This window comes from Galeopterus variegatus, unplaced genomic scaffold (genome assembly GCF_000696425.1).
Source record: "Galeopterus variegatus unplaced genomic scaffold, G_variegatus-3.0.2 Scaffold383, whole genome shotgun sequence".
Classification (NCBI taxonomy): domain Eukaryota; kingdom Metazoa; phylum Chordata; class Mammalia; order Dermoptera; family Cynocephalidae; genus Galeopterus; species Galeopterus variegatus.
In genome coordinates this window covers 262,440-287,481 of record NW_007726494.1, presented here as the reverse complement: position 1 = coordinate 287,481, position 25,042 = coordinate 262,440, and the positions used below count along the sequence as shown (strand labels likewise).

The window sequence follows — 25,042 nt, the reverse complement described above, 5'->3', positions numbered from 1 at the left end:
AAAACAATTGCTGAAAATTAAGATATTTGTAATAATATTTAAGTCCAGAAAATATGTTTTTCTTTTTTTTAATCAGTAATAATAAATTTGTGGCCAATAGTAAACGTTTTTAATGCCCAGGAAAATATTCCAATTTTGAAAAGTGTTTTGTGCATATTGTGCTCTTCTGAAATGTTATTTTTTATCTTAACACTGGCGGTTTTAAGAATGTGGTGTTTCTTAGTGGAATTCTTATGTATGTAATCCTGATTTGCAAATTTTAAAAAGATACATTGTAAACATAAATATTATTCTATATATCATTCAGAAATTACAGACCAGTCCTCCCTCAATTACAAAAACAGCCATAATGTTTTATAGTAATGTGGTCAGGTTCTATTCTTTCAGAGGTAAGATTATGAAGATGGAAGAATACAACTTATTATTTGGACTTATACGGATTCCTCAACACCTTCCCAAAATCTGATGCTCCAAGTCAAGGTGTTGAGTTAAAAATCATGAAACTATATCACCACCAATATATCCAAAGCAATTCCACTTGTAGCACATCTCATCCTGTCAACACTCTTAGGAAAAAATTTCTGGAACTTGACAGTTCTCTTGAGAATGGTATTTCTACCAAACTCTTCATGTGGGCCTTATTTAATGTATTGGCAAAGAAGATGGCTCAACTGGAAATTAAACAGGGTGACCACAAACTGGGGAGTCCTAAGCTAGAGTGTGTAAGCTTTATGCAAGTCAAATAATTTCTTCTTTGTCATGTAGCTGGTAAGCTGAATGCAGCCCTGAGGTGTCTCAGGATGTGTTTTTGCTTGTTTTGTAGAATTCTCTAGTGGCAATACAGTCACTAGTAGCATAAATGGCATTTTTGAAAGATTGTGGACTGGAGACAAACCATTGCTCTGGGTACTTTAAATGTCTATGGCCGACGAGGCTCTAATCTGTGTGACATCTGTGATAAAGTTCTCTGGTTGTCAATCACATTTAATTGCCGTACATAACTGCGGACATCCTGATGGTTCTTATTAGCTTGAGCTGCATCAGGGTCTGTTGAAAGAAGAAAGGGCAGACTTGGCATTGCATAATATATGCATATAAGATACAGCTTATTTTTCCAATTATTTATTACATTTTCCTAGATTCCTGGGTTCCACCAAGACCTTTCAACATACCACATTCATTGAAATGTTGCCACTTGGTTGTTCCATCTCCTACCTCCTACACTCCAATTTTCTTTTCTTCCCTGGAATCACCTCTTTTGATCATTTTCCTTTGCATTGCACGTTGAAAAAAAAAAAAATGGCACCAAATAAAAAGGGAAACATCTGTCTGATAGCCCCTAAATTGTTTCCCCTTACCAACCCACCTCTGTGTCTCCCACTCTGAGTCTCCACCTCCTTTGATCCAGGGGACAACTAATGTCAAAAGACATAGTTTTCATTAGCTCCTCACAAAAGCACTTAAACCTGGGCTGAAACTGAAGCAAGCCATTAAGTCCCGACTCCCCTCTTTGCTTGCATATAATATAGAGCATTACTACATAGACTATGTTCTTAGAGACTATCTATATTCAGGGAGAAACTCAACTCATAGGCTGAAGTTATGACTTCACCTAGACCTTTGATTCTCTGATTGCTACTTGTTCTGAAAACCCATTTACCATTCTATTCTGATCCATACTCCAAGTGTGAGCAGCTGAGCTATCACACAGGTTTACTGATTTCACTAACGCTGGGGCTGAAAGAAGAATCCAGTGCCCACAGCCCTGAGCAGGGAATATACATGAATGAGGAAGGCTTTTTTATTTTATTTTATTTTATTTTTTGCTGCTGGCCAGTCTGGGGAAGGCCAAATTCGACAGTGGTAAACTGGAAACACAGGTCCCTTCAGAAGGGACTACTCAGCTCCTGCATGATGCTGTCACATGAAAATCTATATCCAGAGTTGCCAGACCTTTCTTTTTCTTTTTTTTAGAAATGAGAAATATGGATTTATTCCCTGTGAATTCTCCCAATTTTAAAACGGTAACATTATTTCAAAGTAAAAGGGAAAAAATGCTCTGTTTAGACCCAACACCTCTGCCATGGTCCATGGGCCACCTCTGTCTCAAGGATCACTGGGTGGGGCCTCAGGTCTGATAGCACCGGGAGTGGCTGAGCTGGAGTCTGGACTCTCAATCAGTGTTTTTTTCTACCATAGCACACTGCTTTCTGCAGTCCAGTTGCTCCTGTTAGATTCACACACCACTCCCGAAGACAATTAGAATGCCATCTGCATAAGGGGTGAAGAGGACTGTTGCAGGTCTGAACACAGAAAAGCAGAGAGAAGATACAAAGGCCCCTACTTGCTGTAAGAAGAAACTCATCAGTATAATTATCACACATAAATAATACCACAGTGAACTGCAGAACACATTGTGTTTAATTTCCTCCGCTTCTCACTGGCAATGTACTCTACATGTACAATATACTGTAATTACATTGTACATATTCCCATAGTGCTTATGAATCTATTCCTATAGTTTTATCTATAGATTGTTGACTTCAGAGCTGAGCAGCTGACATTAATGCATTCTCAAAACACTCTGAGAGAAAATAAATATTATCTTTCTAGTTTATAAATGACAGAACTGAGTCATCAACGGTTGATATGAGTTTCTCAACGTCAAGCAATGAGTCATAAAGAGAGTTGGTTCGAGGCAGGATTTGTTGGCAATTGTGCCTTAGCTGTTGTTAACCACACTGGAAAGAGCTTAGATTAACTCTCTTTTAATTTATAAAATAATATCCTTACAGTTATTTTTTAGTATTACAACAATGTCAATATTTTCTAGTATTACAACAGCAAAAAATCCTTAAACCCTGTCCCATGGAATTCATGATCCAAAGCGTCTGTCTCAGTGGCCTCATTAAAAAGGACTTCATCACCAAGATCTACACTACAGCATGCAGTAGCATTTAACTTACTGAAGGGTTGGCTCCTGTAGTATCTCACCGTTCTGGCAGTATTTGCAATCATGCGCTAAAAGGAATAAAGAAAAAAGAAAAACAGAAATGCAAGTAAGCTTAGTGTTTAATCCAAAAAGGAAAGCAAACCATTATTTATTTCAGTAAAACTTGGGACCATGAGAAACAGCATGTTCTGAGATGTGGACTATCTGAAGGCAACTGGTTGATGGATAGCCTGTTTAATTACATTAAAGAGGCACCCACACTCGCAGACACAAGGCATTTTTCAGGTAAGAACTATTAATGGCATAACGCCAGTCTAATTATTTGCTTGTTCCCCACAATGTAAAAAGCGTCTGTCATTCCTGAGACTGTACCTTAATGCTTGGGAAGAGTGTTCACCATCCTTTCCTGAGGTCACTGTGAATTTGTAAGAGAATTTATAACTATCTTAGATTTGGAGAAGGGTTAGCTTGTCAAGTTCCTCACGATAAACAAGATTCAGTAATGAGGTATTAGATTGTATTGACTGAACAGTAAGTCAAAATATTCTACTTATAAGTTTTTGCTATACACTACGCATTACTGACCTTTCTAATCTTCCAGCAAAAGCATATGTTTTAATGCTAATCCTAATTGTTTCCCTCCTTCCCTTTCTTCTTTTTTTCCCTTCCTTTCTAATTATAACACTAACACATGCACATTTTAGGCTACTTATAAGTTTTTGCTATACACTACGCATTACTGACCTTTCTAATCTTCCAGCAAAAGCGTATGTTTTAATGCTAATCCTAATTGTTTCCCTCCTTCCCTTTCTTCTTTTTTTCCCTTCCTTTCTAATTATAACACTAACACATGCACATTTTAGAAAATCAGGAAGACAGAAAATTTTAAGAGCAAAGTAAAAATCACTAAGAATATCACTTTAAAGAGTAACCTCATTAATATTTTGGTACATTTCCTTCTAATATTAAAAAATATATAAAACCATATTTTTCAAAAATTGAAGTCATATTATATATGCATATTTTTATTTGCAATTTTTTCACATTGCATTTGTGACTACTTTCCACGCCATTTGCATTTTAGAATGTTTTAAAAATGAGCATGTATTCAATCATGGACAGATCATTATTTTACCTTTGTTAATTTTGTCATAAAGTGATATTCCTAATTTCTTTGTAAAGTTTTGGTTGCAACAAAAACTTAAAAGGGAATCGTTTGTGCTAAACTCGATTAAAAACAAAAGAAAAAAAGAGAAGAAATGAAGAACAGAAACAGAAACCCCCTAACCCCTGAGAAAAACATTAGTGAGACTGAAGACACTGGATAGACATTTTTTAGCCAAGATGTACATTTCTTGCTCAGGGTATTTTAAGAGTAGCTGGGACCCCCAGTGCCTGCATATGTTTCAGGATACTTTTGCTGCTCAAACTCTAAAGAGGTCCTGTAGAGACAGTGGATTAATTGTAACACTGGCAGAAAATTGACAAGGCTCCACCCAGGGAAAGAGACTCCCCAATCTCTAAGCAGCTATGTAATTCTAGTCCTCACTTTCCTCCTCTCATAGACTCTCGGAAAATGATTTTGAGAAAGCTTATGTGGTACAAAAGAAAATCATAGAAGAGCCAAAGCCTTACATATATATATATATATATATGTAAGCATCGTAATACCTCACTGAATACTACTGCTTTGAGGACTCTGGCAAACATTAAGCGACATGTATCTGCAGGGGATAATTTCTCATATGCAAAAAGGCAATTGGAAAAGTTAGAACTTCACTTTCATAAAGGATCCTAAAAACCAGCATGTCTGTTGATCAGCATGAGAAATATATTACAAATACCTCCAAGAAAATGTAAAATACAATGTATAATTAGCCTCTGATATATGGAGCCCTGAAATAAACAGTAACTATGATAATTTTCCTGCTAATTTACTTTAAGTTGTTTTTTCACTTCTCTAAAGGCTTTGCATCCGAAGGGCACAAGTATATTCCATGTAGAATTATTGTAATTCTTCAGATATTGAATGGAGTGTAATTACTGAAAACCCTGGGAAAAGCTGCCAGTATGCCCCTCTGAAGAATAATAAAACAATTAGCAGGGGTCAGAAACCTCTTCCTATACCATTTTGTATGGAGTAATTGTTCTGCTTTTTAGTTTTGAAAGCTAAAACATTCCATTTTGACTTTGGTTTTAGACTACTCTTCACAACTATACTCTGAGGCTTCATAATTTTTAGCTCATTATGTAGTTTAAAATGTGAGAACAATTGTTTAAATCAGTAATTTCCAGCTCTGAAGTTCATTCTACCTTTCTAAATCTTTGATTAATTTTAACAATGGTTTTAATTTTAACGTATCCTTTTTAATTGCACTCAAAGATAACTTCAGTGTAACTTCAAAATCCAAATCTGGCTTTACAACGGTCCATTCTTTTCCTTTGTGAGGTCCAGACAATAATGTGTAATGGTGTGAGCCCACAGGAAGGATGTGTGAACCCTGCTTGTATTGCTGGTTAATGCACAGTTACAGAATGCTTTCACGAGGCCAAAGAAGGGTTAACGTGGTATTTTAACTCCACCCTCTTTGACACATGCAGTATTTAATATGCTACTACAACCACATACAACTACAAGGCACTTTCCTGGGTTGCAGAAAGGGACTTTAGAAGTCACCTCCTTGAACCACCTACAACTGCATAATGACTTCTGCAGCCTGCCTCTGAACAGTGGCTTCCCACTGTCTGAATGCATCCAGCAATGAGCAACTCATTATCTCCAAAGACAGCCCCTTTCATTTTGGACATTTCTGACTATTAGAAATCTCTTTATCACTTTGAGTCAAAGCCTTTCTCCCTTTATTTTTCACTCATTGGTTCTGAGCTCTGGAGTCACAATAAACTACTTTCTTTTTTAACAGGACAGTTCTTCAAATACTTGAAGACAACTATTATGAATATCTCCCCACCCCCAGGTCTTTTCTTGTTTGGCCTAAATATTCCCAATTTCTTCAACAATTCTTCATAAGACAGTTTTGATTCTTTTCTGGACAGTCTTTAGCGTGATGCCCTAGACTAAACAAATTGCAGAGTGCAGAGAAACTATCATCTTCCTTCCTTCCTTGATCTAGACAATGCTATACATCTAAGTCTACAACTAACAAAAAAAATGATGTTACTGACATCTGTTGAACTAATAGTGAATTAAACCTCTCAGCCTAGTTCATTGAGATGCTGTTTGGACACAGCTTCCTGCTCTGTACATGAGCAGTTGATTTCCTGGACTGACATGGAGGATTTTACATTTATCTCCATTTAAATCCATCTAGTTAGAGTCTTTCTATCTTTCCACAGACTTAAGCCTCACATGTTATTTTTAACGGAAGACAACTATTTATTCATTGGTGTTCTCAGTCAAGGTTGGCAGCAACTAGGGTTAAAGAGTCATAGGCTTCATTATCCAACCGCCACAGAAGGGATGAAGCCAAAAATTATACCCTAGGCTTTGAGGTCCTGCCAGAGCACGTTGGCCTGCCTGGAGCAGGCTCGACAACTTTCCATAATGCCAGTAAGAGGTAAAATGCCTAATTACTCCAAAGCAGAGATTTTCATCCTTTTTTTCTATACTAGCAAAACTGAGGTTTATGACACACTCCCATTAGCAACTGTCTCATTAAGACAGTGATTGGAAATTCAGGGGAAATGTGAGGAGCACAGGCCCCTTAGAGGAAGGGAACCCCAAACCACTGTAGGGGGACAAATTAAACTCCCTCACTTACACCTTGACTGATTTCTCTCAGGACTAATTCTAAGTATATGTCTTTGGATCTTGTTTGCAAAACTTAATATGCTCCTATAATTCCTAACCTCCAGGGCTGAGTAATGAGCCCAATGAAAGCTGATGAATTCCCCTCAGGGCATGCACATGTGCAGGGAAGCTCAGAAAGGAAAAATGAGGTAGGGAGTGAAGGGCTCTGACTACCCTCACGGTCGAGTGACCAGGACAAAGACTCCATCCAGAGGAAGGGGAGACCACTATCTGCACTCCAGCCTAGCACCGGTGAGAGGCTCTGAGGCTATAGTTCCAAACACAACTTTCCCTCAAGCTCTGATGCAGGTAATTCCCCTCAAATCCAATGCAGTGTCAGAGACGTGGCATTCTTACCTGTTCACCTTTCTGTGGTACCCTCCCCTAAACTTTCCCTCAAGCTCTGATGCAGGTAATTCCCCTCAAATCCAATGCAGTGTCAGAGACGTTGCATTCTTACCTGTTCACCCTCCCCTCGGGAACAGGTTGGCCAAGTCACACCTTCACTCCTATCCAGACATGTCGATAACCTACCAGGCCTCTACAGCTGTCGTCAGCTTTTCTGGCCAGCTCTGTACAGACTCTTGTGCCCCAAGTGCAAACTCTCCCTTAGGTCTCTTGTCGCTAAAGAGGAGCAGACTTCATGTCTGTTTTTCAAGTTCAGACCAGCAGGCCTCCAGGCAACGGCACCTCACGTTCCCAGACAACTGCCAGAACTCCCCTTCTTCAGTTATTCCGCCTCTCGTCTCACAGTCGCTTAAGGAGCTGTTCTTGACTTCAGGCCTCTGCTAAATGCCTGCCCTGAACTGTTTCTGTCTTTCCTTCTGTTGCCCCTAAAGATTTTTACCATCTTTGTTCTTAATGTTTGCCAGATTGCCTTTTCTTTTCTTTCTGTGCCTACAGATTTGACTCTGTTCCCACCTATTTGCCTATCAAATACAGGATCTCTGTCAATTGTTCCTTGCTCAGCACATGTAAAAGCACATTCACACCATCTGGTTATTTCACTCAGACCCCCACATACATGGGACAAGAATTTTTTTCCACAATAAGATCTAGAAATATATAGTCTCTCACCTACAAAGATTGTGCCCATGACAGCAACCAAATGCACAGTAAGAACCAGCGATAAAAGGGACCCAGGAGCTGAACCAGCCTTCACTGTGTGCATGACTGAGAAGAACGCTGAGCCCTGTCCCCAAGCTGTGGATCTTTAATACCTCAGAGTTGTGTGACATATAGATACACATGTGTAACACATGCATAATGTTCATGCTATATCTTAGATATGATGGTCACGGTACATGGCAGTTCAGGTACCTGTCCAGGCACATATAGAGTATGTGTACATCTCTGCATTTGGGGAAAGACACTGAAGAAGAGATACAGTTAGCACCACAGGGAGGAGGGGAGACAGAATAATGTCCCATTAGGAAGAGAAGGTAAAGGGAAAGTCGTCTTGTGTAAAGTCTCAGTTATGCAAAATGCTTTGGGATATCCTGGTTAATCAAATTTTCTAATAAAATAAAACACACTTTTGGGTTAAATTTCTGCACTGTTCTACCCCATTAAGTCCATCACTGGAATATAATTTGGGTATTCTTTTATTCAGCAAATATTTCTTGCATCTTTACAATGTGCCAGACATCTTTATGGGTGCTGGCAAAATATCAGTGGACAAATAGATAAGACACCTAGTCCAGGGCACTTACATTCTAGTGGAAAAGACAGACAATGAAGAAGCCAGTGAAGAAGCTCATCTCAGGCATGAAACCAGCTATCAAAGCAAGGTTATCTGTCAGACAACCTGCTGGGTGTGGAGCAGCAGTGTTAGAAGGGTAGTCAGGGAAGACCCCTCAGAGGAGGGGACACGAGCTGAGCCCTGAATAATGAGAAGGGGCCAGACAGGTGAAGTCTGGGGTGAAGAACATTCCAGGCACAGGTAACATCCAGTGCAAAGGCCCTGAGGCTGGCAGAAAAAGAAAGAAGGCTCGTCCCACCAACTGAGTACAGAAAAGAGAAAGTGTGACATATGCTGGACAGGTACTTAGGAGAAGTCTGGATCGTATTATGTTATGGTATATACCACGGTTTTATATCCCACTGATCCATCTGCACGAAGTTATCTCTCCTGTATTTTGCTTCTTCACATCTCTTTTATTACTATTGTGACCTAGTCTTTTGCTGATTTTTTGGTTGACTTTTAATATTTCATGTGTTTATGTTTTATCTTCTCAACTCCCTGTAATTTCCTAGAAGCCAAAGATATCTAGATATCTTTACATTTCCTATTAAAATCCTTTGCCTGAACACTCTACACATGTTGTAATGCTTTGAAGCATACCCGTTGGAAAATCTGCATTTAGCTTGGTTTGTGAAATCTATATAAAGAAGTAAACTTTCAAAGTACTCCTGTAGATTTCCCTTATGTTGGGGAGATCTGGGAATTGGCTGGATTCGAACATTTATATTTTTTACTTAGAGGTTCTGTTTTCCATAGTTTGTGATAACAAGTGCTATTCTCTCCATGAATCCTGAAATAGTACTACTGGTGTTAGAAAACATATTGCTGCTAATTACATAATGATATGCATAGTGATACAAAAATAAAAGGATTCAAAACATTTCTCTTTCTTAATAAATTAGCTTTGTTAATGTTTCCAGAAGTATAGACGTTTTCCCCATGTTTCTCATTACAAATTGACTACCTTAAAAATCATATTTATAAATAAATATACCTAAATAAGGGTATGTTTGAAATAGAACCAACCTCCTAATACAGTAGTGACTGTGCCTATCAGCATGTTTTATGCAGCCTGTGATAGTGGCAGCCGGCCAGCATATTATCCTCTAATCCATTGCTAGTCTACCTCCTAAATGTTATAAATATTCATGTATGCCATAGAAAGCTATGCAGGGCTTTCTGCAAACATTTTTTTGAATACTCCTTTATGTTCCCCCCAAATGAAAGAATGTCTGCCTTTTTTTTTTCATAAGGATCAGAGTGTGAATTCTCTTTTGTTCATACCCATAAATCCTGAAAACCAATAAGCAACAAATTCTCTAATCCTCATTTCATACCTCAAGGGTAAAGAAGTTCAAAATAAAAATACTTAGGGTTGGCATAGCAGTTTGCTGTGACTGCACAATGCTGCCACCAAGAAGAGGCATCTGTTTCTAGCTACCCTGGAGACTTCTGCCCCTGGCAGGGGCTCCCAATGGGGACACAGCCCACCAGTCTCACAAAGGCTGCCAGCTCTGCTCGACACCTGGGCCTTGTTGATGGATGACTGGGAAACAGCACTGACATCGACCTGAAAAGGAAGATGTATACTTCGCCAAAACGCATAGTAATAGCAGCAGCCACCAGTGGTAGTGGTAGTGGTGCTATGGGGACAAGCTGGGCTAATTTATGAGGAGAAAACGTTGGAAAGTTGGTAACAAGTGTCAGATTGGTTATTGGTCAAAGACAGGTCGAGAAAACATAATCAAGTATTTTTGAAATTCCATTTTATTTTCCAGTAACATCTAACTCATAGGAGGTCAATTCTAAAATCAAATTTTCTCGTGGTATGACTTGTCAAAAGAAATAAAATTTATAAAGTTGCTGAAGCAGAGAACTAGCAGTACTTCTTTAATCCTCTTTCCCCTCTCTTTCACAGTAATGGAATCTCCTAATTTTTAGTGGAGCATGTGGATACCCCAAATAAGGGCTACATTTTCTAGCCTTCCTTTCATGTGACTGAGTTTCTGGCCAATAAGTGTGAGTGCAACTTCCAGGTTATATCCCTAAAGTGAAGAAGCACGCCTTCACCTTCTCCTTCCCCTTCCCTCTGGCTGGAATGGGAACGTGGTAGTTGCCGTTGTGGACCATATGGGTGGTCAAATGGCAACAGAGAGGAAGCCTGGAACCTTGACCGCTTCCTGGAGCACAGCTGTCATACCTGCTTGGACTCTTAAGTGAGAAAAAAAGACACTCATCTTGCTTAAGCCATAATTAATTTAGGTTTCCATTACTGCAGCTGAAATACTACCCTAGCTATTTATTCAGTCACTTTTTTTTTTTTTTGAGACCAGCCGCACCATGCTCAGCCAGTGAGCACACTGGCCATTCCTATACAGGATCCGAAAGAGAGGAAGCCTGGAACCTTGACCGCTTCCTGGAGCACAGCTGTCATACCTGCTTGGACTCTTAAGTGAGAAAAAAAGACACTCATCTTGCTTAAGCCATAATTAATTTAGGTTTCCATTACTGCAGCTGAAATACTACCCTAGCTATTTATTCAGTCACTTTTTTTTTTTTTTTTTTTTTGAGACCAGCTGCACCGCGCTCAGCCAGTGAGTGCACCGGCCATTCCTATATAGGATCTGAACCCGCGGCGGTAGCGCTGCTGCGCTCCCAGCGCCCCACTCTCCCGAGTGCGCCATGGGCTCGGCCCTTATTCAGTCACTTTTAAGCAAAAGTGAACTCTCTGAGAGCAGGGTGTGAAGGACCTCTTTCCTCACCACTAAGCCCAGAACACACTGCTGTGGGCATGAAGTGCAGAAATGCGAAGGGGGGACTCTTGCAGTATCCACTGAATGTGATCTTGACTATTCCTTCACAGGTTATGGATGAGACACCAAGATCTAAAAACCCGACGAAACATCTTTCATCCTCCCTGAGAGTTGGCTGGATTTGCATACTTCACTGTTCTTATTTGTCCTGCTTATTTAACTTTTCTGATCAAAGGTTCTAAAGCTCAATCAACCATCTAGGAAAGCCTGACTTATACATCCTGTGCACTTGTGTATTTTATAGTTAAATGGTTGGCTTAGCCACCCTCAGTCTGCATTTCTGCCTAAGTGATCCAGAAGGGTCTTTACCCATTTGCTAAACCTTTCATTTCTGGAAAACAGATTTTATTTTCAGAAATCAGGGAAATTGTCTAATTCTCCATACTAATAAGTGAGCAAAGACTGTTTTTTACTTTGATCAAAAATTATTAAACTGACACAGTAATAGGGATGTTCATACCCTGCCTTTGGTGTGGGGGCTGGGGAGGAAGACTGCTGAGAAAATATTTGCCCTCTGGTATAGACTGTCTTTGAGGAGTGTGTACTCATGTGCTATTTCCTAAGAAGCTTAGGACATGGGAACCTAGTGCCATGCAATAGTCTTTATGAGGCTGGGCTTTGCAATAAGCTCATTCTCAAGGCTGAATGGTGCTGATCCCTATAGGATTACTGCAGGGTGTTTCAAATTCTCCTGGAGTCACACATACTAGCTTAATTTCAAGAAACAATTAGAATAACATTTTTCTGTTAAGAATTCTATAGCACTTTATGGCTTACAGGAACAATTATATACCATGGATCTACCAACAATCCAGACATAGATGGAGCAGGCGTAATCCCCATTTTCTGCTGGGGAAACCAACCCACAGAAAAGTAGAAGGACAGCTGCGAAGTGACGAAACTGAGTACAAAACCTCATGTCTCCTGAACTCCAAGTCCTGGGCTTTCCTACAGTGGCCACATTCATACTGCAAATCATAACCCTGGGCAAATGCTCGCCCACATGGAGATAAAACACTGTACCCCTCCATCCATCCGGGCAGCAGCCAAATGACTGGCAAGACAATGGAGCATTCCATTAACATGCACTATGTTGCTAAAGACAGGTTTTGGCATGGCTTGCTTTACTGCTCCACAGAAGATAAGAAAATAAACTGCAAAGTAACTAATGCCAGTTAACATGCTTTTTTTTTGTGGAGTTGGGGTAGGAGGGTGGCTGGAAAATGCTAAATATGTGCCAGTTCCACATTTGCTATTAAAAAAATCTTTTTGGTTATGAAGATTTTCAAGTTCCCTCTCTAGACTTGGGTGAACTTTACTGGGATAAGCAATACACATTTAGATAACACTCCATAATAAACATCTGCTATAGAGTTGCCTTTCATTTACATGCACTAAAGTCAGGTAGGGCAGATAAACATTTCAAAGGCATCCTGGAGCAGTCTAGCTCCACACACCTTGCAACAAAACAACAACATGGAAGTCAGATGCCTTTCATTTACATGCACTAAAGTCAGGTAGGGCAGATAAACATTTCAAAGGCATCCTGGGGCAGTCTAGCTCCACACACCTTGCAACAAAACAACAACATGGAAGTGAGTCTGGAACATTCGTGCATTTTACCAACAGGCAGCCACGGACGAAACACATAGCATAAAAGCTAGCTGCTGCTGTGAGCCTCAGCATAAATACTATTCCATTTCACAAAAGAGAACTGACAGAATAAAATAGGTAGCCAATTTGAACCAAATATTTCAAAACTCCTTTATGTGTAGCTACCTTTTTAACATGGCAGCATGTATGGAAATTATTTCTTTTATTAGTACAAATGCAAATTTTATTTTAAAAAAACATTGTGGTTAAGGTTATAATACTGCACGTACCATTTTTTCAAAGTTTACTAGATTGTCAGTGAACGTCTTGTTTCCCTCATGAGTAAATGTCATATCTGTAAAGAAATAAAAGCCACATTCTAATCACTAACCGAAATATGTCATATAAGAAAGCACAATAGCACCATTAGATTATGCTGATGGATTTGCATAACACTGCAGTTGAAAAAGCTATAACAGTTCCTTTTATGTTAGGTGTTTAACTTTCTAAATCACTTTACCTGAGATTAGTAAAATTTCTAAACTAAGCTTGTTTCACTAACAAGTCTTCCAAATTATGGGTCACTGCTCCTCTAATCGTCCTCCTAACCCTCTCAGAAGAGTCGCTGAGAGGCAATGGCAAAGAAGGGGGAGGAATGGGATCATTCTTCCCAAAGAGAGCAATCTGATCAGGGTAGTGCTCATTTTTCTTCCCCAGGCACTCATCACTTGCTTGGTCTGTGCATTTTCTTAGGGTTACCTTTAATGAGCAAAGGCATGAAGGGGATGAGAGGTGGCTCCAGCTTAGCTACTGTCAGCCTGTAGGCCCTGTGGTTTCTCGAAGGATCCTTGGGAGAGACAGAGAGATGCTGGTCAGTGACACGTGACATATATACACTCTGACTTCCTAGTACACCCAGCCTTGTCATCCCATCATCAGGTTTCCCACTCTGATTTCTACAGTCAGGAATTTAGACTAAAGAATATTAGGATTAAAAGAGCTTTAGAAACTATTTCAACCTTCTTCCTCCCTTACAACGTAAATTATATGAGAACAGAGATTTTATTAGTTTTCTTTACTGCTATTTCCTCAGTGCCTAAAAGAGCTGGGTACGTAGTAGGTGCTCAATAAACATTCATTTGAATAGATTAAACCTGTGTTTTACAGATGGAAGAAATTAGTCTCACAGTTTAAATGACCGGCCCAAAGTCATCCAGCTGGTTATCCTTGGGGCTCTGGGATCCCCATTGCCTGTCGCCTTGTCCACTCCCTCTCGTACATGCTCCACGCTCTGCACATGTGTGTTCCTCCCACATAATTCCTCTGCCTGGCTATAGTACACCGTTCGATAGCTCCATCAATCTATCCATGTCCCCTGTTTGCATCTGGCACATAACTCAGCACCACTTACTGCACTCGCATGTCTGCAACAGTGGGTCAAAATGGAAGCATCTTTCTAATCACTGGTTCCCTCTTCGCTTCTTAGGTTCTGAGTTTTTAGTAAAGCTGAACTTTTCTTTAGACAGGGCCAAACCAAGATAGTGCTGTGTGATGTTTCCCATGCTGGGACCATGCAAGCACTGACCAAGTCCTGGGCCTCCCAGATTCCCAGCTCTGTTCAGCTCTGCACGGTAAGTCGAACTTCAGTGGCTGATTCACCAACGAGGGCTCTGCAATCCACAGAAGAGCTCCTCCAGCCTTTTTCTCTTTCATATGAATCAATTTGCCATAGGCCCATTAAATATTTGTAAAAAATCTTACTTTGTTTCTAGCAACTTGTTTTCTACATATCCTCCAAACATTTTTCTAGTGCCTGTTTTCAAGCTAGATTTCTGGTAAACTTGATGAATATTCAAAGGGCTGGAAGCTGGGATGGGCACCAAGGGATGCAAGGATCTCATCCCACATGGAGTGTCCAAATCACCCTGTTAGGCAGTAACTTTCTGTGAACATAGTCCATTTTTCCTATTAAGAGTGAATTATACTTTTACTTTCTGTGAACATAGTCCATTTTTCCTATTAAGAGTGAATTATACTTTTGTTTAGACCTCTGTCATTCTAGGTCTCTTTCTTTCCTCAGCTGGATTTTAAGTCAAAGGTAATAGAGTATATGGTAATAAAAAATGTGTGTTTCTGAGTACTGTTCTCTACCTACACCCCGTGCAGTGTTCTCAACAAGGGCCATTCTGCCAACCCAGCGACATTTATTTGGTAGTGTCTGCAGACAATTTTTTGTTGTTACAACTGGGCTGAGGTGTCTTAAGAAGTGTTAATAATATATGGTGGGTGGAGGCCTGGGATGCTGCTAAGCATCCTACGATGCAGAGGACAGCCCTCCACCATGAAGAACGGTCCTGCCCCAAGTGTCAACAGTGATGAGGCTGAGAGACTGCTCGAGATTTTCACTCTCATTTGCTTCACCTCAGATTGGCTTTTCCCCTCTATTTTGAACCCTCCTGTTTACCATGTGGTTCAGCTTTATTTTCTATTTTGTTCATTGACTGTTTCACACATGCTCTGTAGTTCCTTGAGGTCAGGCACCATTTCTCACTCCACTCATGTGGCCACCACGGTACTCGCTGCAGTTGTATGGGAAGCCCTTGTGAGATTCTCGGGAAATACAGGTCAGTAAATCAAAATCAAAGATGCTTATGAATGAAAGCTCTTCCTACAGAATTATGTAATTACATTGAACCTTAAAAAATAAAGGCTTATAAATGATGAAAGTTTAATCTTCTCTTCTCAGCAACGTACAGTGATGAAAACAGAAGCTCATAGACTCATAATACCTCTGTCTCCAGTGAACACGAAGAACTGGCCAACTGGCTACCTCTTTTGGCTGACTGCACCTCCCAAGCAGCCTCCCATTTTTCTCTTTAGACCAGGAAAGGGGACTCAGATAGTGTTTCCCACATGACCTTAATGTCTGGCTGCTATTATGTAGCACCTACACTTGGCCTCCTCGGATCCCTATGAGAAGGCTTTATGCCTTTTCTGATTTTCCCAACCAACTCACTTGGACTACTTGGGGGGGATGAGAAGCTTGAAGCAGGTTGAGAAAGACAGATTGTTGGAGTGGGAACTCTAAGTCTCCAGACATTCCAAGGCAGGGGAGCTGCTCTATGGTGTCATCGCTTAGATGGATTGGCAGCACTGACCCTGTCCTTTGCTAGCTGGAAGATGATACAGCTGCGTGGCACAAAGGCCTCACCAATTCCCTCATTCCTATATTCAGGGGATGAGCTGCCATGTGCTGCATCTGCCTGGAATTTTAAGAGAAACCCAAGACAGAAGGACTTGTGAAGACCTGCCCTATAAACAATGGAAACATTTAGGAGGGACAGAGAAAGAAAATAGTCTCAAAAGGGAAATGGGGAAGAAAATAATTTCAAGGAAAATATTCAGAGATGCAAACAGCTGTCTTTAAACATCTTGGTGGATCGAGTCTCTATTACATACTCCTTGCCCTCTTTTTGTGTCCCACTTACACATACTTTTTTATTTTTAGTAAGTGTCTATTTTTGTGTGTATGTTCTATTAGAGATTAGTATTTCTTCAACTATATGGCACACATAAGAGGACAAGCACATTTTGAGTACTAAGCTAATGATAAACAACGATGTTTTCTAGCTTGAATAACCAGCTATCAACAAACTCCTCATTATACGTGCTACAGAAATTCACAACACACCTGCGTAACTTTTGCCCCAAACTGAATACTAGCTAACTGTTGTTTCTCTACACACAGAAGTCTGCCAGGTGGTGAAGAGACACCGTACTCAGCTGCTCCAGACAGTTGGGCTCCTGGCTATTTCTCCCAGGAGCAAAATGACTACTTGGATAAAAATGGATCTTTTGTCCTCTCTCAATCAGAGATAAGACTTATTTGAAAAGCAATAAGCAGACATTTCAGAGAACAATAGAATCTATGAGCAAAACTTCTGAAGTCATCCAAGCAATGCTCTTCCTTCATGTTATATCTAGGAACTGAACTTACTATTTACATTGTGTAGATTGAGAATCTGAAATCCCTCCATTCCCATTCCCCACTGCTCCTCCGCACCAAACACACAACAAAAGGACAATATCTTTTTAAATTCTTACTCTGAGACAACTGAAAAAAGGAGACAGGTCACCTCCCTCTAAGTGTCCCACCTTTTCCATTGTTACACCAGTGTGAGTGATATTTCTATAAAAAAGCTCACTGGTGAGCCTGTGTTTTTATTCTTAAGGCAAAAGTCACAGCTGGATCTCAGCTGCAGCTTACCTCCCACGTTAGTGCCAAACGGCTCACAGCGACGTTACTTAGTCCCATGACGATGGCAAAAAAGGAATTCAGATTTTTGTACTCCTTACAGCTGAAACACAAGAGCCATGTGTTTGAGTAAAATGCCACTTTTGAGTCAGATAAAAAAAAATTAGAGTTCTATTTTCTGATAGTCATTAATATGCGTCAGGACTCCTTTATGAGAAGAGGCAATGATAGATTTAATGCACTGTGCAAGTTCTGCTTGGTAAACATGTTCTACTGTTTGATTTCTCACTGTAATTTTAGAAAGTTGATGGGTTTGACCACTGAGGTTTGGGTTTAGAGAAGGAATTTAAAGAAACCTACCTGAAGATTATTACAATCCCAAACTTGCCAAGAGCCTTGTCAGACCTGGAGGGAAACGTCTCATGGGAAGGGAAGAGCAAAAGCGAAATGACCTTGGAGACTTCCAGACCTTTAGCCTGAAGGGGACACTCTCCCTTGGAGCTTGGGAGGAAACTAAGTCACACTGTGCAGTCACGATACCTTCCACCTGCCATCCAAACGCTTCTAATCTGTTGGAAAATACCAACTCACAAGGTGTGATACCCATGGGCTGGACACTTAATCTCAAGGAGTTTTGAAGCTAAGAAATAACCTAAGTAATTGACGCCCAAACCCCTTACTTTCTGTGTTTTACTGATATCAGTGAAGCTGATCATTTTGAATGTGTACTTGCACCACTATTGCTTTTGTGAATGTATATGTGAGAATGAAATATGTGGAACAAGGAACCCTCAAGTTCTTCATACCAAATCTCTATAGAGGGAAAGAATTCATTTTGCGATAAGCACAAATCTTTTACCCCAAATCAATACTGTTATTTAAGTTGACTACATTATAATTAAATCCTGTTTGGGTTAACATTTTTGTAAAGGCTAATTAAATTGTTGCATTTGCTACCATGTTCTCCTTGCAAAGGTAGCAATGACTAATTCTTAAATTGTCTGTGTGGGAAAGGGAGAAAATATTTCAGGGAAGCCATAGTGTATCTGGTCCCACGGGGAGAGAACATAAGCAAGCCCTTTACTTTGTTGGGCCAGTGGCTCCTAGGTCAGGGGCTGAAAGGTATTTAGGAGATACCCAGTGCTGAAGGCAGTAAGTATCATGTACATGTATTTGCCTTTGTTTTGTGTACATAATCTTGAAAGAATAAATGCAGGACTGCAGCCCTGCCTTTCTGGTTACTGCTCTGTTACCAACTAACTTTATCATCCTACGTAAATCTGAAATTTCTCTATGCTTCAGTCTCCCCATATGTAAACAAAAGGATAATAATATCTGCCCCCCCCCCCCCCAACTTCACAAAGTTCTTGGCAGGGCAAGGAGCTTAAACAGAATATGTTGAAGTTCTCCAAAAACAAGTAAAACAGATGTTACTGCCACTAGGTTTTGATCTTATTCTTGTGGATCTTGGATTTATGGAAGTCTACAATCCCCTCCAGCTGGGCTGTGTAAACAGCTCCACTACAGGACAGCAAGCTCAGCGCAGGGCTTCATAATGGTTAAATAATATAAATTAATCTATACTGAAGGTCAAGTGCACCTACTCATTCACATAATCAGGAAGAAAGGGATAAGACAAAAAAATTTTAAAAAATTCCTGGGTTTTTCAAAAGGCTCTCTTATGTTGCCTCTGTAAAATAACAGTATTAAGCCCAAAATGGTTTTCTGATCTCCCACATTTGCGTGCAGATTGCCTCTCTCTTATCCTTGTTATATTTGGTACTACCAGGCTAAGGTGAAGAGAGAATGTGCTCCTTATAATGGGAAAGCACATATTGTCATAGTTTCCATAATCAACTCATTCCAAATATGTGAAGTCATTTGTCCCTTGCAATAAGGCTGTTCAGGCTCCTAGGGAAAGTGGCTGAACCAGAAATACATAAGCAATATTTTACCAAATATTTCTTCAAATAGCCAGCTTTTCTAAATTAAGAGATATCAGCATTTGAATCCAAGGGATTTGGTATTCTGATGAACCCTCAAATTTTTGGCAAAATAATTCAAGGGATTTGGCAAGCTGATATCTATAAAATTTCAAGCAGCCATTACCTCTTTGTTCAGCCCTGGAAATCAGACTCTGTATGGGATCTAAAGTGTTTGGCTCAAGAAAATTGCCTAGCTGGGGTCACTTGTACTCCTAACCTTCCTTGCTAGAGCTCCCTGCATTTAGAAAGGAAAGGAGTCTCACAGCCACAGGCCACATTTAGCATTTTATTTTTAGCACTGTGGTGATACCAAAAACATGGAAGTAAACAGGAGGTTGTCAGGCATATCTAAATAGCAGGAGAAGATTAAATTCATGTCAGGGAGAAATCTAACTGGCCCCTGCAGTAAATAAATTGTTTCCCACGAAGTGCTGCTAAATAGAATATTTATAAGATGCTTGCTTTTTCTGATGTTTATGGAGATGATTTTCATGTACCAGGCTGCCTTTACGCATTTTACTGATTTTACTCTGGCTGAGGCAGATGGGCTGTCATATATGCATGTTCCACTGCCCTCTACTGTCGAGAATGTGTCATGATGGAATTCGACTTGAAGAGCCTTCTGAACAGAACTTTCTACTGAAACTTTGTTTGCTAAAGCATTCTTTAAATTGAAGGAGGCCAAAGTCTGAGTAGTTTTGAGCACAAAGAGGTCAAATTTTGACTCTAGCATCAGTTTTCTAAGGTGTTAATTTATATATTGATGTCAAATACTACAAAAGCTAGAAGAAATCCATCTTTTACAAGAGTTCAGTTATTCTTGGGCCCCTGTGGTTGGTCCTTGTGCAAAAGCAGTTCTCATATCCTGCCTTTCTTTTTAAGATGTAGTCTAAAGAAACAAAATGAAAACACACCTCAAAAAGTTTTTTCTCTTTCCAAGCTAAAGATACTTACTGGGCTGCTATCTTAATAAATTTTTTTAAAAGCTGAACACGCTTGCTGAGCTGGGAACAAAGGCAAATCTCAGTGACAACCCAAAACTGAATTTCATTAAATCTTCTCAGGAACAAATCCAAGTTTGCTGTGGTCTTTTTAAAATTATGCCTTCCAAATGTGTGATAGATTAACTCCAGCTAGAAAAGAAAGGAAACCAATTTCACTTATTTGTTGGTTTTTAAATCAAAACACCAGCTAAGTTTTTCTACTTGTCAAGACAGTGTTTTATGGGTTGGCACATGTGAATTCAGTCACTGACTGGGATGCAACTGGTCCTACAGATTTGAAGGGCTTCCATGAGGCTTGTTAAATACATATATAAATATATAAGCTAGATGCTATTGGCTCAATAAACTCAGGAAGACAAGGCACGTATGCCTTTTTATCCTGACATGATAAAAATCTTAAAGATTTTTCTTTAATACTCAAAGGATTTATAACAGACTTTATTATAAACTCAATATGCAAAAAACTTATCATGTGATTTCCATACTGCAGCACATATTAAGACTTACACTTGAGCAGTGCCAGCCAGCTCCATCCTGAATTGCTACGGTACCTACTAATTGCACCCGATTGGGCACCTTACCTCATGCACACAGTTGAAGAGTTCCCAGTCATAAATTGTCATCTGGTATGCTAAATCTTTGGAGCTCATCAGTTCAAAAGTTCCCACTGTTCCAACAGTTGGGCCTTCCTGTTCTGGTAAGGGAGTCTATGAATAATAATGCAAAAATATATCAGAATCGCAACAGATGAGACTTACTGCTGAATGCTTTCAGGAGCTCCTGAGGGGAAAGGATTCTGGAGATGCGTTCAGCAATATCTTGAAACTTTACTCAGAGGAGAAAGTTGTCTTTGCTCTTAATGCTCACTTTCTTCAGCGTCACCTTTACAGTTATCATCATTATAATCAATTCTACTGACTGGAAAATGTGGACTATAGCATGTCAGATTTAGTGAGGAGGGACTTGTGGAGGTTCTCTTCTGCTCGGGTGTGAGAGATCCCTGGAAACTCTTCCATTTCCCTGGTAAAGATGGAAGAAGTTCTTGGAGACTTTTTTCTCCTATTTCCTGCTGATGCTGTTCCAAAGTAGGTACAGGCATGGCAGTTTTGTGTGTTTGTCCACAGTGCTACCTACTACTGCTGTTGACGATGGTGAAGTTGCTGCATCCCATCTCCTACAACACACTACCTGGGTGACTAGGTGAGAGAGCACTCTGTGAATGGAGATTATGTATGATGTGTGATTCCTCTACTCTCTGGGAGATGTTGAGCTGAGAATGATGTTCACATGGTCACAGTATTTGGACATTAGAAGACCGAACTTTGCAACTTACTGGAAGACCCTTCATTCAAAGTTTCCACCTGCCTTACTTATCTCATTTTTATTTTATGACAAATGATCTAAAGTGTTTTTACTTAGTAAGATGAATGATATGCATATGTAGAAAACGTATGTATAATACACTAACATCTATAAATAAAATTGGCAATATATACATTACAAAGTTACGAAAGTCAAAAAGTGAAAAGGATATTTCCCCAATATGATGCTGACCACATTTTGATATTCAATATTCATGTCAGAAGTACTAATATTATACAAGTTCCATCATCATCACCATAACTACTGCATTCTATAAATGCCCACTGCATTCTGGGCACTAAAGACATTATATGTTCAAGGTGTAGGTGGTTCCTGCATTTGAAAGTTTACAGTCTAAGAAAGGACCAACCAAGTTTACAGCCTAAGAGTCAACCCTGACCAGCAAGTACAGCACTACACATCAACAGTCAGCTCATGGTCTTCATTTGCATACACAGAGACAGAAGTGTCCACACACGTGACTCCCAGATACAGAGACAGACAGATGGGGCAACATGAATGGGATTTTTGAAACTTACTGGGTATGAGAAATGAATGTGTGGACTAAAGAGATCCCTGTAGAAAAAGAAGTTGGGTTTTAAAAGATGAAGCAGGCAGACTTGGTTGGGTTTTCCCTGAGCATCCAGGACGGTCGTTTAGGTTGAATGATGGCAAGGAAGGCATGAAGGTGGGAAGCTGTCATGAGTCTTGCTTGTCAGGGACAGAGAGCACAAGGGGACCGGATGGACAGCTTCAACAGGGTTTAGAAAGTCCTTGAGTACTGGAGTAGGAGTTTGGGTTTTGTAATAGACCAGATAATAGACCAGGTAGGTGCCAGCTTTAGAGAGCAACAGACTGAGTATAAACCCCACTTTAAGTAAGGAGACTTGGATTGATTCCCTATCTCTTGAATGTTTGTTTCTAGCTCTGGTAGGGGTTGGGGTCATAATACCTATCCCTAGGCTTGTTCAGAGGACAAGGAATAATTTAAGTGAAGCATGTAAATATAGTGCCTGGCACTCCCCTAAATTATTTCACTTTCTAGAAGAGCTGTAGCAATGCAAATGTCCAGGAAAGTGTGATCAGTACAACACCCAGATGTGAGAGCTGACTGCTAGTGCAGTGAAGGAGATTTTTGCAATATCTTGAATTTATTTGAAGAGCGTTAGTTCTCTTACTAATTCCTCATCCATCAGCCCACAAGCACCGTCCCCTTTCCTCAGCCACCAGTGCTAAGAGGTCTGAATCTGCTCACAGTCCTTTCCATATATTTTTTAATCATCTACATCCATTGCTTTCTAAATAAATATTTCCCAGTTTACTTTATGCAGGAAACAGAGAACAGGGAAGCAAAATAATGATTCCAAAGTTTTAAAACTTAGGGAACCAACCTGAAGCTGATGGGCGAGTAGCTTATGGAAGCAAAGGAGGAGAATGGTTTCAACCGGGGTAGGTCTTGGGTAGAAAAGGGGGGGAAGCTTTCAAATTCTAGGGCTCAGGACCAGCCCTCAAGGTCAAACTGGCTCTCCATGCCCCGCCCCCCTCTTGCAGCTGCTACTGGGAACACAGCCCCTCTGCTCCTCTGTGGAGCTGCCCCTCTTGCTGTATTCCTTGGGCTCCCTTTATCCTCAAGATTGGAAAGACTCAGTTTACCTCGTTCCCTACCTCTCTTCCTTGAGGCCTTATGGCCCTTCATAAAAGTGATAAATTAACCCAAAAACTACAGGGAAGATTCCAATACTAAAGTATATGCAAAGTTCCTCTAGCCATGGATGCTGGTCTATCACTCCTGCGCCCCTTTCGAGAGAAGAACAGAAAGCTCTGTTGAATCTCCACTTATACGTGAGTGGACAGGGCTCGCCACACCTCCCTCCTCCTTGGCAAAGGGCAGGCTGACCCCTCCTCATCCTCCATGCACCCAACAAACAGGCAATCTAAGCAGCAAAGGGTGCTTCTCTCTCTGAAGAGGGGAAGTTACATGCTGACCCTGGACCTCAGAGAAAGAGCTCCTGGGGTCATTTTCTCATAGATATCCCTGTGGATACTTCCTAGAGATGAGGCACAGCAGAGCTTATGTAGGGTCTGCAATGCAGACAGATATGAAAACTGCCTGTGCACAAACACAGAATTCCGATGGATCTCCCCATCAAAATATCTTAAGAGATAATTTGTTAAGGCTGCATGTTGGAGATTGGGAGAATAGGATTGTCCCATTTTCTAGAGGAGGACTTTTTTTTAAATTGAAATATAGTTCATTGTACATATCTGTGGGGTACAGCATTGAATATCAATACCTGTGTGCAACATGTGATGCTCAAATCAGGGTAATTAGTATATTCAACTTGATACAATGTAATCACTTTTCACAGCCCTTTACCAGTTCCTTCCTTCCCCTTCCCCTCCCCCTCTCCCGCTCCTACCTCTTGTAACCTCAATTCTGTTCTGGATGAGGAAATTAAGACAAAAAAGGATGTGCTGCTGTCAGTGATGAAGAGACAGCTAGTGGATGCTGCACCCCAGCATCCCTCTTTCCTGTGCTCCCACGCCCTCTGTACCTAGCTCTGCAATGTCACTTGTCACACTGGATTCTCACACTGTGAGCCCCTTAAGATACAAGGACCGTGATGGTTTTGGAGACCATTCCAGAGCCAGAACCATTCACAATGCCTAGAATGATGTAGTAGACATTAAATAAAAGTCTGAGGAACCAGTGAATGGATAAAAGTAGAACCAAATTACAGTACAATGGGATTTTATCGTAATTTGCTCTGTACTAACATTTATACTTAAAATATCAAAGAGAGTAAAGCTCTAGAATCTGAGCTCTTAACCACTAGGATAAATTGCTGGCACTCTATTAATTATAGACAGCATGATTTAACACTAAAACTTGTTCTATTCCGGGCTGCTTGTGTTAGTGTCATCTCCCTAACTTGACCGTAATTGTCATAAGGACAGAGGCTCCGGGCACATGGTCTAGAGTCACATGGATGCTAGCACGGAACCAAGCACAAAGCAGATACTTCATAAGTATGTGTTGATAGATCAAAGGGTTTGGCCAACATTCTGTACTGAAGACATCCTCTGCACGACTCTTCCCGGAAGGACTGTCCTCAAAGAACAGTGAATGGCAGGGTGCTGACAGGGAAGAAGCTAAAACAAGCTCCTGTCTGGGGTACTTGTTGCAAATAAGTTCCTTTCAACTATTCAGGCCTTGAAATGGAAGATAAGAAGGACTGAGAACCTGGAAGGCTGCAGGATTGTGTGCAAATAAACGGAGGCTCAGAAAGTTAATATCTGCCTGACAGGGGGCTGGAGGTGGTCCACTCTCTCAATCTATAAGCCACATCGGTTCACGCTGCAGCCAAGAACCAGCTGGCAAAAGAGGCCAAGCGCCCGAGAGGTAAAAGCGTCATGCAGTACTTTCAATAGGGCTACAGCTACACTGGCTTTTTACAGCTTTCTTTTCCAGGAGAGGGCAGCACGACTCATCCATGACAATTTTTTCCAATCCTTTTAAACTGG

The 25,042-nt window shown here is 40.5% G+C and overlaps 1 protein-coding gene across 1 annotated transcript in view; it reads right to left on the bottom strand.

Moving 5' to 3' along the window:
• Window positions 1–470: 470 nt before the first annotated feature.
• LOC103586837 (rap guanine nucleotide exchange factor 4) overlaps window positions 471–25,042 on the bottom strand; it is an 88,800-nt gene continuing 64,228 nt past the window's right edge. Inside the window, exons 18-25 of the mRNA XM_008568171.1 lie at window positions 20,737–20,862; window positions 20,106–20,284; window positions 17,172–17,269; window positions 14,323–14,335; window positions 13,671–13,867; window positions 13,202–13,266; window positions 2,967–3,021; window positions 471–1,047 (exon numbers count right to left, since the gene is read on the bottom strand). Coding sequence (XP_008566393.1) covers window positions 920–1,047; window positions 2,967–3,021; window positions 13,202–13,266; window positions 13,671–13,867; window positions 14,323–14,335; window positions 17,172–17,269; window positions 20,106–20,284; window positions 20,737–20,862 — 861 coding nt within the window. The 3' untranslated portion in view covers window positions 471–919. The remainder of the gene's footprint in view (window positions 1,048–2,966; window positions 3,022–13,201; window positions 13,267–13,670; window positions 13,868–14,322; window positions 14,336–17,171; window positions 17,270–20,105; window positions 20,285–20,736; window positions 20,863–25,042) is intronic.